Source organism: Mastomys coucha, unplaced genomic scaffold (assembly GCF_008632895.1).
Source record: "Mastomys coucha isolate ucsf_1 unplaced genomic scaffold, UCSF_Mcou_1 pScaffold23, whole genome shotgun sequence".
NCBI classification, from domain to species: Eukaryota; Metazoa; Chordata; class Mammalia; order Rodentia; family Muridae; genus Mastomys; species Mastomys coucha.
In genome coordinates, this window is record NW_022196906.1 from 90,044,031 (window position 1) to 90,053,865 (window position 9,835).

The 9,835-nt window shown below is 46.8% G+C and overlaps 1 protein-coding gene across 1 annotated transcript in view; it reads right to left on the minus strand.

The window, feature by feature from the left end:
• Positions 1-9,835, minus strand: part of LOC116073544 — a 40,138-nt gene that overhangs the window by 7,629 nt on the left and 22,674 nt on the right. Inside the window, exons 8-9 of the mRNA XM_031345567.1 lie at positions 3,170-3,302; positions 613-719 (exon numbers count right to left, since the gene is read on the minus strand). Of these exons, the coding sequence (XP_031201427.1) occupies positions 613-719; positions 3,170-3,302 (240 nt within the window). The remainder of the gene's footprint in view (positions 1-612; positions 720-3,169; positions 3,303-9,835) is intronic.

The window sequence follows — 9,835 nt, forward strand, 5'->3', positions numbered from 1 at the left end:
ACCCTGTCTCGAAAAAAAAAAAACAAAATCAAAAAGTTAGAAGTTCACTGTGACCCTTGTTCATCCTCTACCTCACCCCGACCAATCCCCAGGGACTCAGGATGGCCTCAGACTTGAAAGGCTCCAGTCTCAGCTCTTCAGTGCAGCTCAACTGTGGTCTTAGGATGGCTGCTACTTGGGTTTTACAGCTGTTTTCTGTACTTTAGGTTGGGTTGAGAGGAGGCTAGAAAACAGGAGAAAACTTTCTTGGAGAATAAGAAAGGAAAGAGGAAAAACCAAAAGCAACAATGGAAAAATTCATTAAAAAAAAAAAAAAACCCAAAAAACAAAAAGCCATCCTGGCCGGAGGCATGAAGTAAGCCCCTGCTACTGCAGAGGCTGAGATCCGATTGCCTAGACACCACCTAGAAAAATCATTACTCAAATGCTCCAAGGGTACACACAGCATTGCAAACGTTCCTGAGCTCTGTACAAGTCTCGGCATGTTGACACAGTGGTGGCTAGCTTGTGACAACTACACAGATCAGATTTGCTATTTAAACACCAACAGACAGAATCATTGGGACGCTTGTGACTAGTTCAGGGCCTGGGGAACGGTGAGTGAAACTTCACCTGTCTTTCTGGCTCTCAGTGCTTCCAGGATGTCCATTGCAGCCGTTTCTCCAAGGACATTGTTCCCGAGGTCCATCTCCCTTAAGTGAGTTGAGTATTTGATTAGGCTGCATAGAGAAAAAGACAAAACATGGCTTTGGGCCCTGCGTCGCTCACAGTCCCTCAAAGGAAGGCAACCCCAATTTTAGAAAATTACCTCAATTTTGGGGCTTCCCCACCCTGTCTCACCTTTCCCAAGTTGATGAAGGGCCTGACTTGAGATGGGAGATGAGCTGACCCGGACTTGTCCTAGATGAACCTCTCTGCTTTGGAATGGTTCTCTCTCTCTTTCTCTCTCTCTCTATATATATATTGTTTTTTTAGAGACAAGAGTTTCTCTGTGTAGCCCTGGGTGTCCTGGAATTCACTCTGTAGGCTAGGCTGGTCTTGAAGTCAGAAATCCGCCTCCCTCTGCCTCCCAAGTGCTGGGATTAAAGGTGAGTGCCACCACTGTCGGGACTGAGAATAAAGACTTTGAAATCCAATGAATTTAGCTTTGTGAAAATCAAACCACTACTCTTCCCCTGCCCGACTACTCTGGGCTGATTCCCTTAGTTATCCGAGATCAGCAGAGACCAGGAATGCTCAGGACACCGCCGTGGCTGTTGCATTTTCCTGATTTCTTGGTAGGTCATTGAAGATCCTGCTGGTGTTCTGCTGGCTGTTTTTTCAGGAGTCTCTGGCATCTCGTGCTGAGGTGGCACTGAGGCAAAGACCTGAACTCTTTCCCTTTCCTTGGGTTATCTCTGCCTTGTCCTTGACTATGTGATCATGAGCAAGCCTTGTGCCCTTGTGGGTCTCACTTCCCACATCTGCAGAACTGGCCTGAGAGGGGCTGTGTGTCCTGTCTTGGAGGTTGCAATGAAGACGGAACAGTCCTTTCCTGAGGGCACACTCAGAGCTCAGCACCGCAGGGACTTAAGGAAGGTTAATTGATGCTCTGACATAAATTGCAATGTGATCATCAAGAGATCCATCCTGAATCGTTATCACATAGGAGGGCTTGAACTTTCCCTTCGAGTTAACTCGACTTTAACATTGACTGCTGCTCAGTTGTACCCACTTTCTGTTGACTCCGCGGCTGGAACTGAAGCCAGCCCTAAGCAGCCCTACCAGACTCTTCCTAGCAAAGATCTTGCTCTCAAGGAAGTCATCTGTCTAGGGGTCGAGCACCAACAGTTTCTAGATCTGTCCATGTTCTTCAGACTAGATGGGTCAGAACAGGATATTGGTGGCTGGAGCGATGGCTCAGTGGTTAAGAGCACTTGTTGCTCTTGCAGAGGTCCCAGGTACAGTTCCCAGCTCCCACTTGGTGGCTCACAAGCTTCTGTAACCCCTGTTCCAGGGGAGCCCACCCCTCTTCTAACCACCAAGGATATCAGGGTGTAAATGGTACACAGACATACATGCAGGTAAAACATTCCTACACATGAAATAAAAACTGAGAAGCCCTCCCATCCTTCTTTTTGTTTGTTTGTTTGCTTGGTTTTTCTGTATAGCCTTGGCTGTCCTGGAACTCACTCTATAGACCAGGCTGGCCTCTCGACCTCAGAAATCTGCCTGCCTCTGCCTCCCAAGTGCTGGGATTAAAGGCGTGCGCCACCACCACCAGTCCATCCTTCTTCAATAAGAATAGTAGAGAGGGAATCTTTTTTCTGCTGAGGTAATAAATTGCTACCCCTCAGCCTTCAGGCCTCAGACCTCAGCTGGTGTCCAGTGCTCTTGGACGCCTGTGGTGCTGTGGCCCTGGCCACGAGGCAGTGCTGCCCAGAGCCCTCTCTACCCTGCAGTTCCTGCAGCGGTTGCAAGCCCTGCCAAAGGCTTGCTCTGCTTAAGCTGTGGGCTCAGTAGAGATAGATGGGGGATGCCTGAGGTTATCAAAATAAGCATGATAAGGAAACACTGTCTTCTAGAAGCTTCTGAGAGTTATAGTTCCTTGTTTCTGCATTAGGAGGCCAGGGGGGATAGATAATTTTCTAACCAATCACAAGTGTGAGTTGAGCAGGCATCTCTTCCTCCTCAGGTGGCATTGGTCCAGTTTTGAGTTATATCCTGACTTTTGGGTTACAAGGGGTAGGGCTGTGTGAGTATTGTAATGTTTTCTTCTATATTGCCTCAGCTGACACCTTTTTTAAAAAATGTTTTTAAAAATCTGTTGTATATATATATTTGTAAACAGAGCCTGCATGCCAGAAAAGAGCATCAGATCCCATTACAGATGGTTGTGAGCCTCCATGTGGTTGCTGGGACTTGAACTCAGCCCCTTTGGGAGAGCAGCCAGTGCTCTTAACCACCGAACCATCTCTCCCACCCAGCTGCCACCCTTTTAATACGAGGCTTCTCATGAGGTTTCTGTGGGGGCCCAAATGCCAAGATCAAGATTTGTAAGGGCCCCTGTCAGAACTGAGAAGCCACATAGAATTGCTAGAAAGCTATGACCAGCCACGGGGTTTAACTCAGCCCTTCAGTTTTTAGACAGTGAATGGATTCACGGCTCTCACCGCATCCCGCTCCCTACCATGTTACAGTTCGAGTGAGCTCCAGCAGTCGCTCTCCCTCCTTTCCTGTTCCATCTATGCTGTTATCTGCCAAACACAGCGTCACTATCCAAGGGCCGGCTTCCAGCAAGCTTCCAACTTGTTTCCTGATTCCTGAAAGAAAAAAAAAATCAGAATATTGGCATTACCTTTAGATGATAAGCTAAACTGATATTTTAATAAATTTTGCACATGGTGGGTTTGTGAATAGCTCTGTTTTGCAACAGAATCAGTGAGATAGAATATATTTGATTTTTGGAAGTCCTGGTTTTGTGTTTGGTTCCCTTTCATCTGCTCCCCACCACCTTTCATTCTTCACAACTGGAGAGTCCAAGTTACATGACAAACAGTTCCCTCTCAGAGTCACATAGTCACCACTAACCTAACCGAGGAGGAAAGTTGATGTCCCTAGAAATTTCTTGGTGGATGAATTACCTACTGATCCTGGGGAGTCAACAGTTTTTATTGAAAAGGGGTTTTGCTCTTTGTGAAGGCCTGAGAAGTTGCCTTATTTTTTCTGAGCTTTGGCCTTTACAAAACATGAGAAGGAGAAAGGACCACCACAGTGACTTATGGCTGCGTCCAGCGGCTGTGTCTCTGAGGTCTGGAGTCTGAATCTGGTTTCACCCTCATCAATATGCTGAGATTTCTCAACGTTCATTATCAGGGCCACCGAGTAGCCTTGCTCACACCTTTCAATTTTGGGAAAGAAGGAAACATGAAGGGGTCAGAGGTGCAGAAAACACCTGCCAGTGTAGGTCAGGCTCATCCACTCTGCCAGGTGGGAGAGGGAATCTGAATCCCAGGTCTCCAAGCCACCCAATGCTCCCTGAAGCTTCCATGTGTTCACTGTGAGCTGCTTTAGACGGGGCTGGCCTGAAGGGGAAATGGCTTGAACTAAAGCCAGGGAAGAGCCAGGGTGGAACTTGATAGAACCCGTCTGTCCATTGTGATGTAAAGGCAGTTGAAGGGATTTTTTTTTTTTTTAAGATTTGTTTGTTTATTATATGTAAGTACACTGTAGCTGTTTTCAGACACACCAGAAGAAGGCATCCAATCTCATTACAGATGGTTGTGAGCCACCATGTGGTTGCTGGGATTTGAACTCAGGACCTCCAGAAGAGCAGTCAGGGCTCAACCACTAAACCATCTCTCCAGCCTGGGATCTTATTAAAAAACCTTTTATCTGATGTTATTTTGTACGCAACTGGGTATGTTGCTTGCATGCATGTCTGTGCACCACATATGCCTACAGAGGCTAGAAGAGGGTGTCAGATCCATTGAAACTAGAGACACAAATGGTTGTGAGCCTACATGTGGATACTGGGAAACCCAGGTCCTCTAGAAGAGCAGCAATCACTCCAGGTCCAATTTAAGGGATTTTTTTGTTTTGTTTTGTTTTTTTATCTAGTTGGCTCCCCATGCTGGTTTGAGAGCTTAACCTCGGGGCTAGACAAGTTTCCCTCGTATTTGATCTCATTCACCATTCAGTAGCTATCTCTGACTTTCTCTCATGCACCAAGCTCAAGCATATGTGCTTGGAGGCTACAGAAAGAAATAAGCCTTCTGCCTCAGTCAGGGTGTCACTGCTGTGAGCAGGCACCATGACCAAGGCAACTCTTACTGCTGTGAGCAGACACCATGACCAAGGCAACTCTTACTGCTGTGAGCAGACACCATGACCAAGGCAACTCCTGTAAGGACAACAATTTAATTGGAGCTGGCTTACAGGTTCAGAGGTTCAGTCCATTATCACCAAGGCAGGAGCATGGCAGTGTCCAGGCAGGCACGGTGCAGGAGAGTTCTACATCTTCATCTGAACACTGCTAGCAGAATACTGGCTTCCAGGCAGCTAGGAGTAGGGTCTTAAAGCCCATGCCTACAGTGACACACCTACTCCAACAAGACCACACCTACTGCGTCAAGGCCACACCTCCAAATAGTGCCATTCCCTGGGCCAAGCATATGCAAACCATCACACCTTCCTAACACAGAGATGGATAATATCCTGTATGTATGTGGAAGTGCCGGCAACCAAGCCCAAGCATACAGTCCTTGGAGGAAAACAGGCTTTTATGTAAGAGTGATAAATTTGGGAATTTTAGGGTTGTTGTTGTTCGTAGTGATGATGGTGGTGATGATGGTGGTGGTGGTATGCCACAAAAGGTAAAGGTACCTGCCACCAAGCCTGATACCCAGAATCCACATGGTAGAAGGAGAGACCTAACTCCCATAACTTGTCCTTTGACCTCCACATGGGTGTAGGTTACACGTGTGTGTGTGTGCAAGAACACAATAAAGAAATTAATGTAAACATTTTTTAAAAATTTAAACATTGGGTTTTTCTGGTTTGCTAGCTAAAAAAAAAAAAAAAAAAAAAAAAAAAAAAAAAAAAAAAAAAAAAGCTAGAAAGCATGCTTTTAAAACAGGATTTGAGGGCTGGAGAGAGCACTGGCTACTCTTCTAGAGAACCTGAGTTCAATTCCCAGCCCACATGGTAGCTCATAACCATCTATAATGAGATCTGGTGCCCTGGTAGCTCATAACCATCTATAATGAGATCTGGTGCCCACTTCTGGCCTGCGAGCATACAGGCAGAATGCTGTAAATGTAATACATAAATAAATCTAAAACAAACAGAAAGGATTTGAGAGTTTGAGAGATGGCTCAGTGGTTAGAAGCATGTGATGTTTTTGCTGAGGGCGCAGGTTCAGTTCCCAGCACACGGAGGCTTTCAGCCATTGGAACTGGATTTATCCAGTTTCAGGAGAGTGAATGCTGTGCTCTAACTTTCTTATGTCATGTGGTATATACATGTATATAGACAAAACACATACGAATAAACAAATTTATGCAGAGTGGTAGTGGCATAAGCCTTTAATCCCAGCACTCAAGAGGCAGAGGCGGGAGCCCTCTGTGAGTTGGAGGTCCTACAACCTGGTCCTGCTAAGCTAGTTCCAGGACATCCAAGGCTAAAGCCATAAGAAGCCAAGACAAAGAAACCCTATCTCAAAAAACCAAATACCAACCAACCAAACAAACAAACACAACTAACCAACCAACCAACCAACCAAACAACCAACCATCCAAACAACCAACCAACCAACCAACCAACCAACTAAACAAACAAAACAAAACAAAGAACAAAACAGAATTTGAGGGTTGGAGTAAAGGCTTTGATCAATGGGTAGAGCTTTTGCCATGCACGTGAGAGGACCGGAATTTGGTCCTAGCACTCCTGTGGAAATCTGGGCATGGTCCATGTGGCTGTAACCTAAAGCTTGGAGTGGCAGAGCACAGGAGGACTTCTGGGGCTTGCTGGCTGCCGGCTTAGCTCCAGGTTCAGCGCGAGAGCCTGTTGCAAGGGAACTAGGCCCAGAGCAGTAGAATGGTGTATCCAGTGTTCTACCCTGGCTCCTGAGCCTCAGCAGTGCTCATATCCAGCATGTGCGCATGTGCAGATCCTCAAGGTCTTATTGGTTCCGGCGGCTATAAATCAAATGTGGTGGATTGCTAGATGAAATGAACTTTACTTGAGATTATAGATGAAAGCTGGCCCACCTTTTATTATTTATTTGCAATAAATAACATCTAAATTTTGTCATGGCACTCAGAGCATGGCCATGATGTCAGGTGCCAGTTGTCAAGATTAACAGCATCAATATACTAGAACATATATAACGTGTATGTGGCACATAGCTGATACGTGATTGGTCATGAATGGATGAATGAATGAATGCCTCCCAGACTGTCAAATACAATGAAATCATTGAAACATTTACTGGGCTGGAGAGATGGTTCAGTGGTTAGGAGCACTGACTGCTCTTCCAGAGGTCCTGAGTTCAATTCCCACTAACCACATGGTGGCTCACAACCATCTGAAATGGGATCTGATGCCCTCTTCTGGTGTGTCTGAAAATAGTTACAGTGTATTCATATAAATAAAATAAATAAGTCTTTAAAAAAGAAAGAAACATATACCATTAGAGTGCAGTGTCTTGATCCCATTCACGAAGTTGAATGGGACCTGAATGGAATATGATCTTTTATTCATAAAAAGTTTGCAGAAACCTAAATGCCTTTGTAAGTTGAGTCTCTGCCCTGATGATGTGGCTACTGATCTGAAGCTCTGGCCTCGAACTCAGAAATCTGCCTGCCTCTGCCTCCCAAGTGCTGGGATTAAAGGCATGCACCAACACTGCCCGGCAAGCTCTCTCTTTCTTTCACCTACTTTCCACACACCAGAGAGTAGCAGTGAGTAAAGCCTGGGCCAACAGGACCAGGACCAGGGTGAAGACGGATGGTCAGCTTCCCAAGGAGAGCCCCGGTCAGCCCCTCAGCACCCTGACTCAGCTTCCGGTCCATGTGCGCCTGTGGAGAAGGGAGCCCTCTGGGCCTGTGATTGGCTGGGGATAGCTTGCCTCCCGTGGGAAAACGATCTCAACTGCTCCAAAAGCAGCTTCCAGGAAGATAAGGAAAACATCATCGCTGCCCACAACAAATGGAGCAGATTGGAATGTGGACCTCTCCTGAGTTTCAGGAACTCTCAATGAAGGCGGAAGACAGCTGCGGCTCAGGTCAGCGCTCCTGCTCTGGGGCTTTAACCCAAGCGACACGGAGCTCTTCTCTCTGGGTTGGAAAACAAATTCCTCGGAATATGGGTGAGGACACACTCAGCCCCTGGTTATACTTGACCTGCCCCAGCTGTTCCCACTCTAATCTATTTTTACTCAAACTTGTTTTTACTGCGTTAAAACAAAGCAAGGTGAGGGGGTGAAGAGATGACTCAGCAGTTAAGAGCATGAGCCGTTCCTCCAGAGGACCTGGGTTCGATTTTCAGCACTCAGACAGAAGGTCACAGATGTCTATAATTCCAATTCCAGGGGATCTAATATTATTCTCTGGCTTCTGTGGGCAGCAAGCATGTGAGTAGGACACAGACAAAATACTAATACCCACAAAAATAAAATAAAATAAATAATCGGGTTCATTATCAATAACTGACTGAATGCTCTTCTCTGTCACGGAAAACCTGGCTCTGCCATAGCCTTGTGATGCTTGAGAGGTGGGGTGGTCCAGGGAAATGCACAGAATCCCGGGTTTCAAACCCTTCTTTACAATGTCTTGTGGCTCCTACGAAGTACCTTTAGCATTCTCAGACTTCGTTGTAGAAGAGATCCTCTCTGCCTCATTGTTAGGGTTGGCTGGGGGCCTTTTCAATGACCGCGTGTTGAGGACCATAGTATATGGCAAACAGGGACGCTTCAAATACTGAAAACCATCATGGTGCCGCGTCACTGTCTGAATGTGAAATGCTCACAGGCGCGTGTGTCTGAACCCATGACGCCCATCCGGAGGCGCTGTTTGGGAGGTTATGGAAAGTTCGGGGCGAAGAGCCTATCTGTCAGTCAGATATCACTAGAAAGCCTATTCCCACTTCTGGCCTGTGGTCTCTGCTTCCTGGCCTGGCCGCTGTGTGTGGAGCTCTGCCACACACTCCTGCTGCTGTGTACTCTCCACCGTGATGGCCTGCGACCTCTCTGAAACCGTGAGCCAAAATGTAGAAACCGTGAGCCAAAATGTACCGTTCCTCCGTTAACTGCTTCCACCAGGTGCCTTGCCATAGCCATGACACTGCCCTGCTTGACACCACCAGTTTGATGACCAGGTCCATAGCCTCTTCAGTCACATCTGCAGCCACCTCCTCCCCCCATGCCACCCTCCCCGGTGTTGACCATGTAGCTCGCTCATCCTCTGAACTGTTTCTCATGGGGGCTGCTGCTTTCTAACGCCTCTTTCCAGCTGCTCTTTCCGGCTGCTCAATTCCTTCCCAGAGTGCTCTCTGTGGGCCAGATCCCAAAGGTCGAGCGTAAATGTTCACAGAACCAGCATCCCTTCAGACAGCTTCTTCCTCTCCCTCCCAATCTGGGATCCTCTGGGTCCAGCAGGACAGGCGGCATCACACGCTCTTCAGTGCTTATTTGTAGACCCCGGGCCTGCTAGGAGTTATTCCTTATGGTAGATTTTTTTTTAAACTTGTGTAAATATAACCTCCTCCATTTACAACGAACACACGCTAATTCCCGTGTACCACCTGGTTTTATGAAAATGAACAGAAAGTCCATCTGCTTGATGATGGGACTCCCCATGAAGGCAAAATGTGGTGAGTATTGACTGAGTCACACCCAGGGGTGTGGCGCTCTCCTGTAGAGAGATCTCCACTCCATGTTCAGCTGTCACCCCAGGATGAAGCCATGAGTGCAGTGATTTCAGGATTGTGACTGGTAACTTCCTGTTTTGGGGACTCACACAGCTTTTGAAGATTACATCTCTGCATTCCTTAATGCCACTGGTTACTTGTGCGGATATGATATAAACAGTAATGCTTTATTTGGAAAGTTGAACCTGACATTTGGGCCACTTGATACTGCAGTCTAGCTTGATGCTGGTCTTTCTCAGGATCCTGGAAGGACCACGTTAGGACTGGGTGTTATCCGTGTACTAAGTCACATACTGACATTTCTCATTTTAAATCCTCCACAGTTAAAACAACGCTGGGGACTGCTACACTGCGTAGCTTCAGCTGGGGAAAAGAATAGGCCCAGATGACAAAACGCTCGTTGGTCTCCACGGGGTCTTTTGAGGAT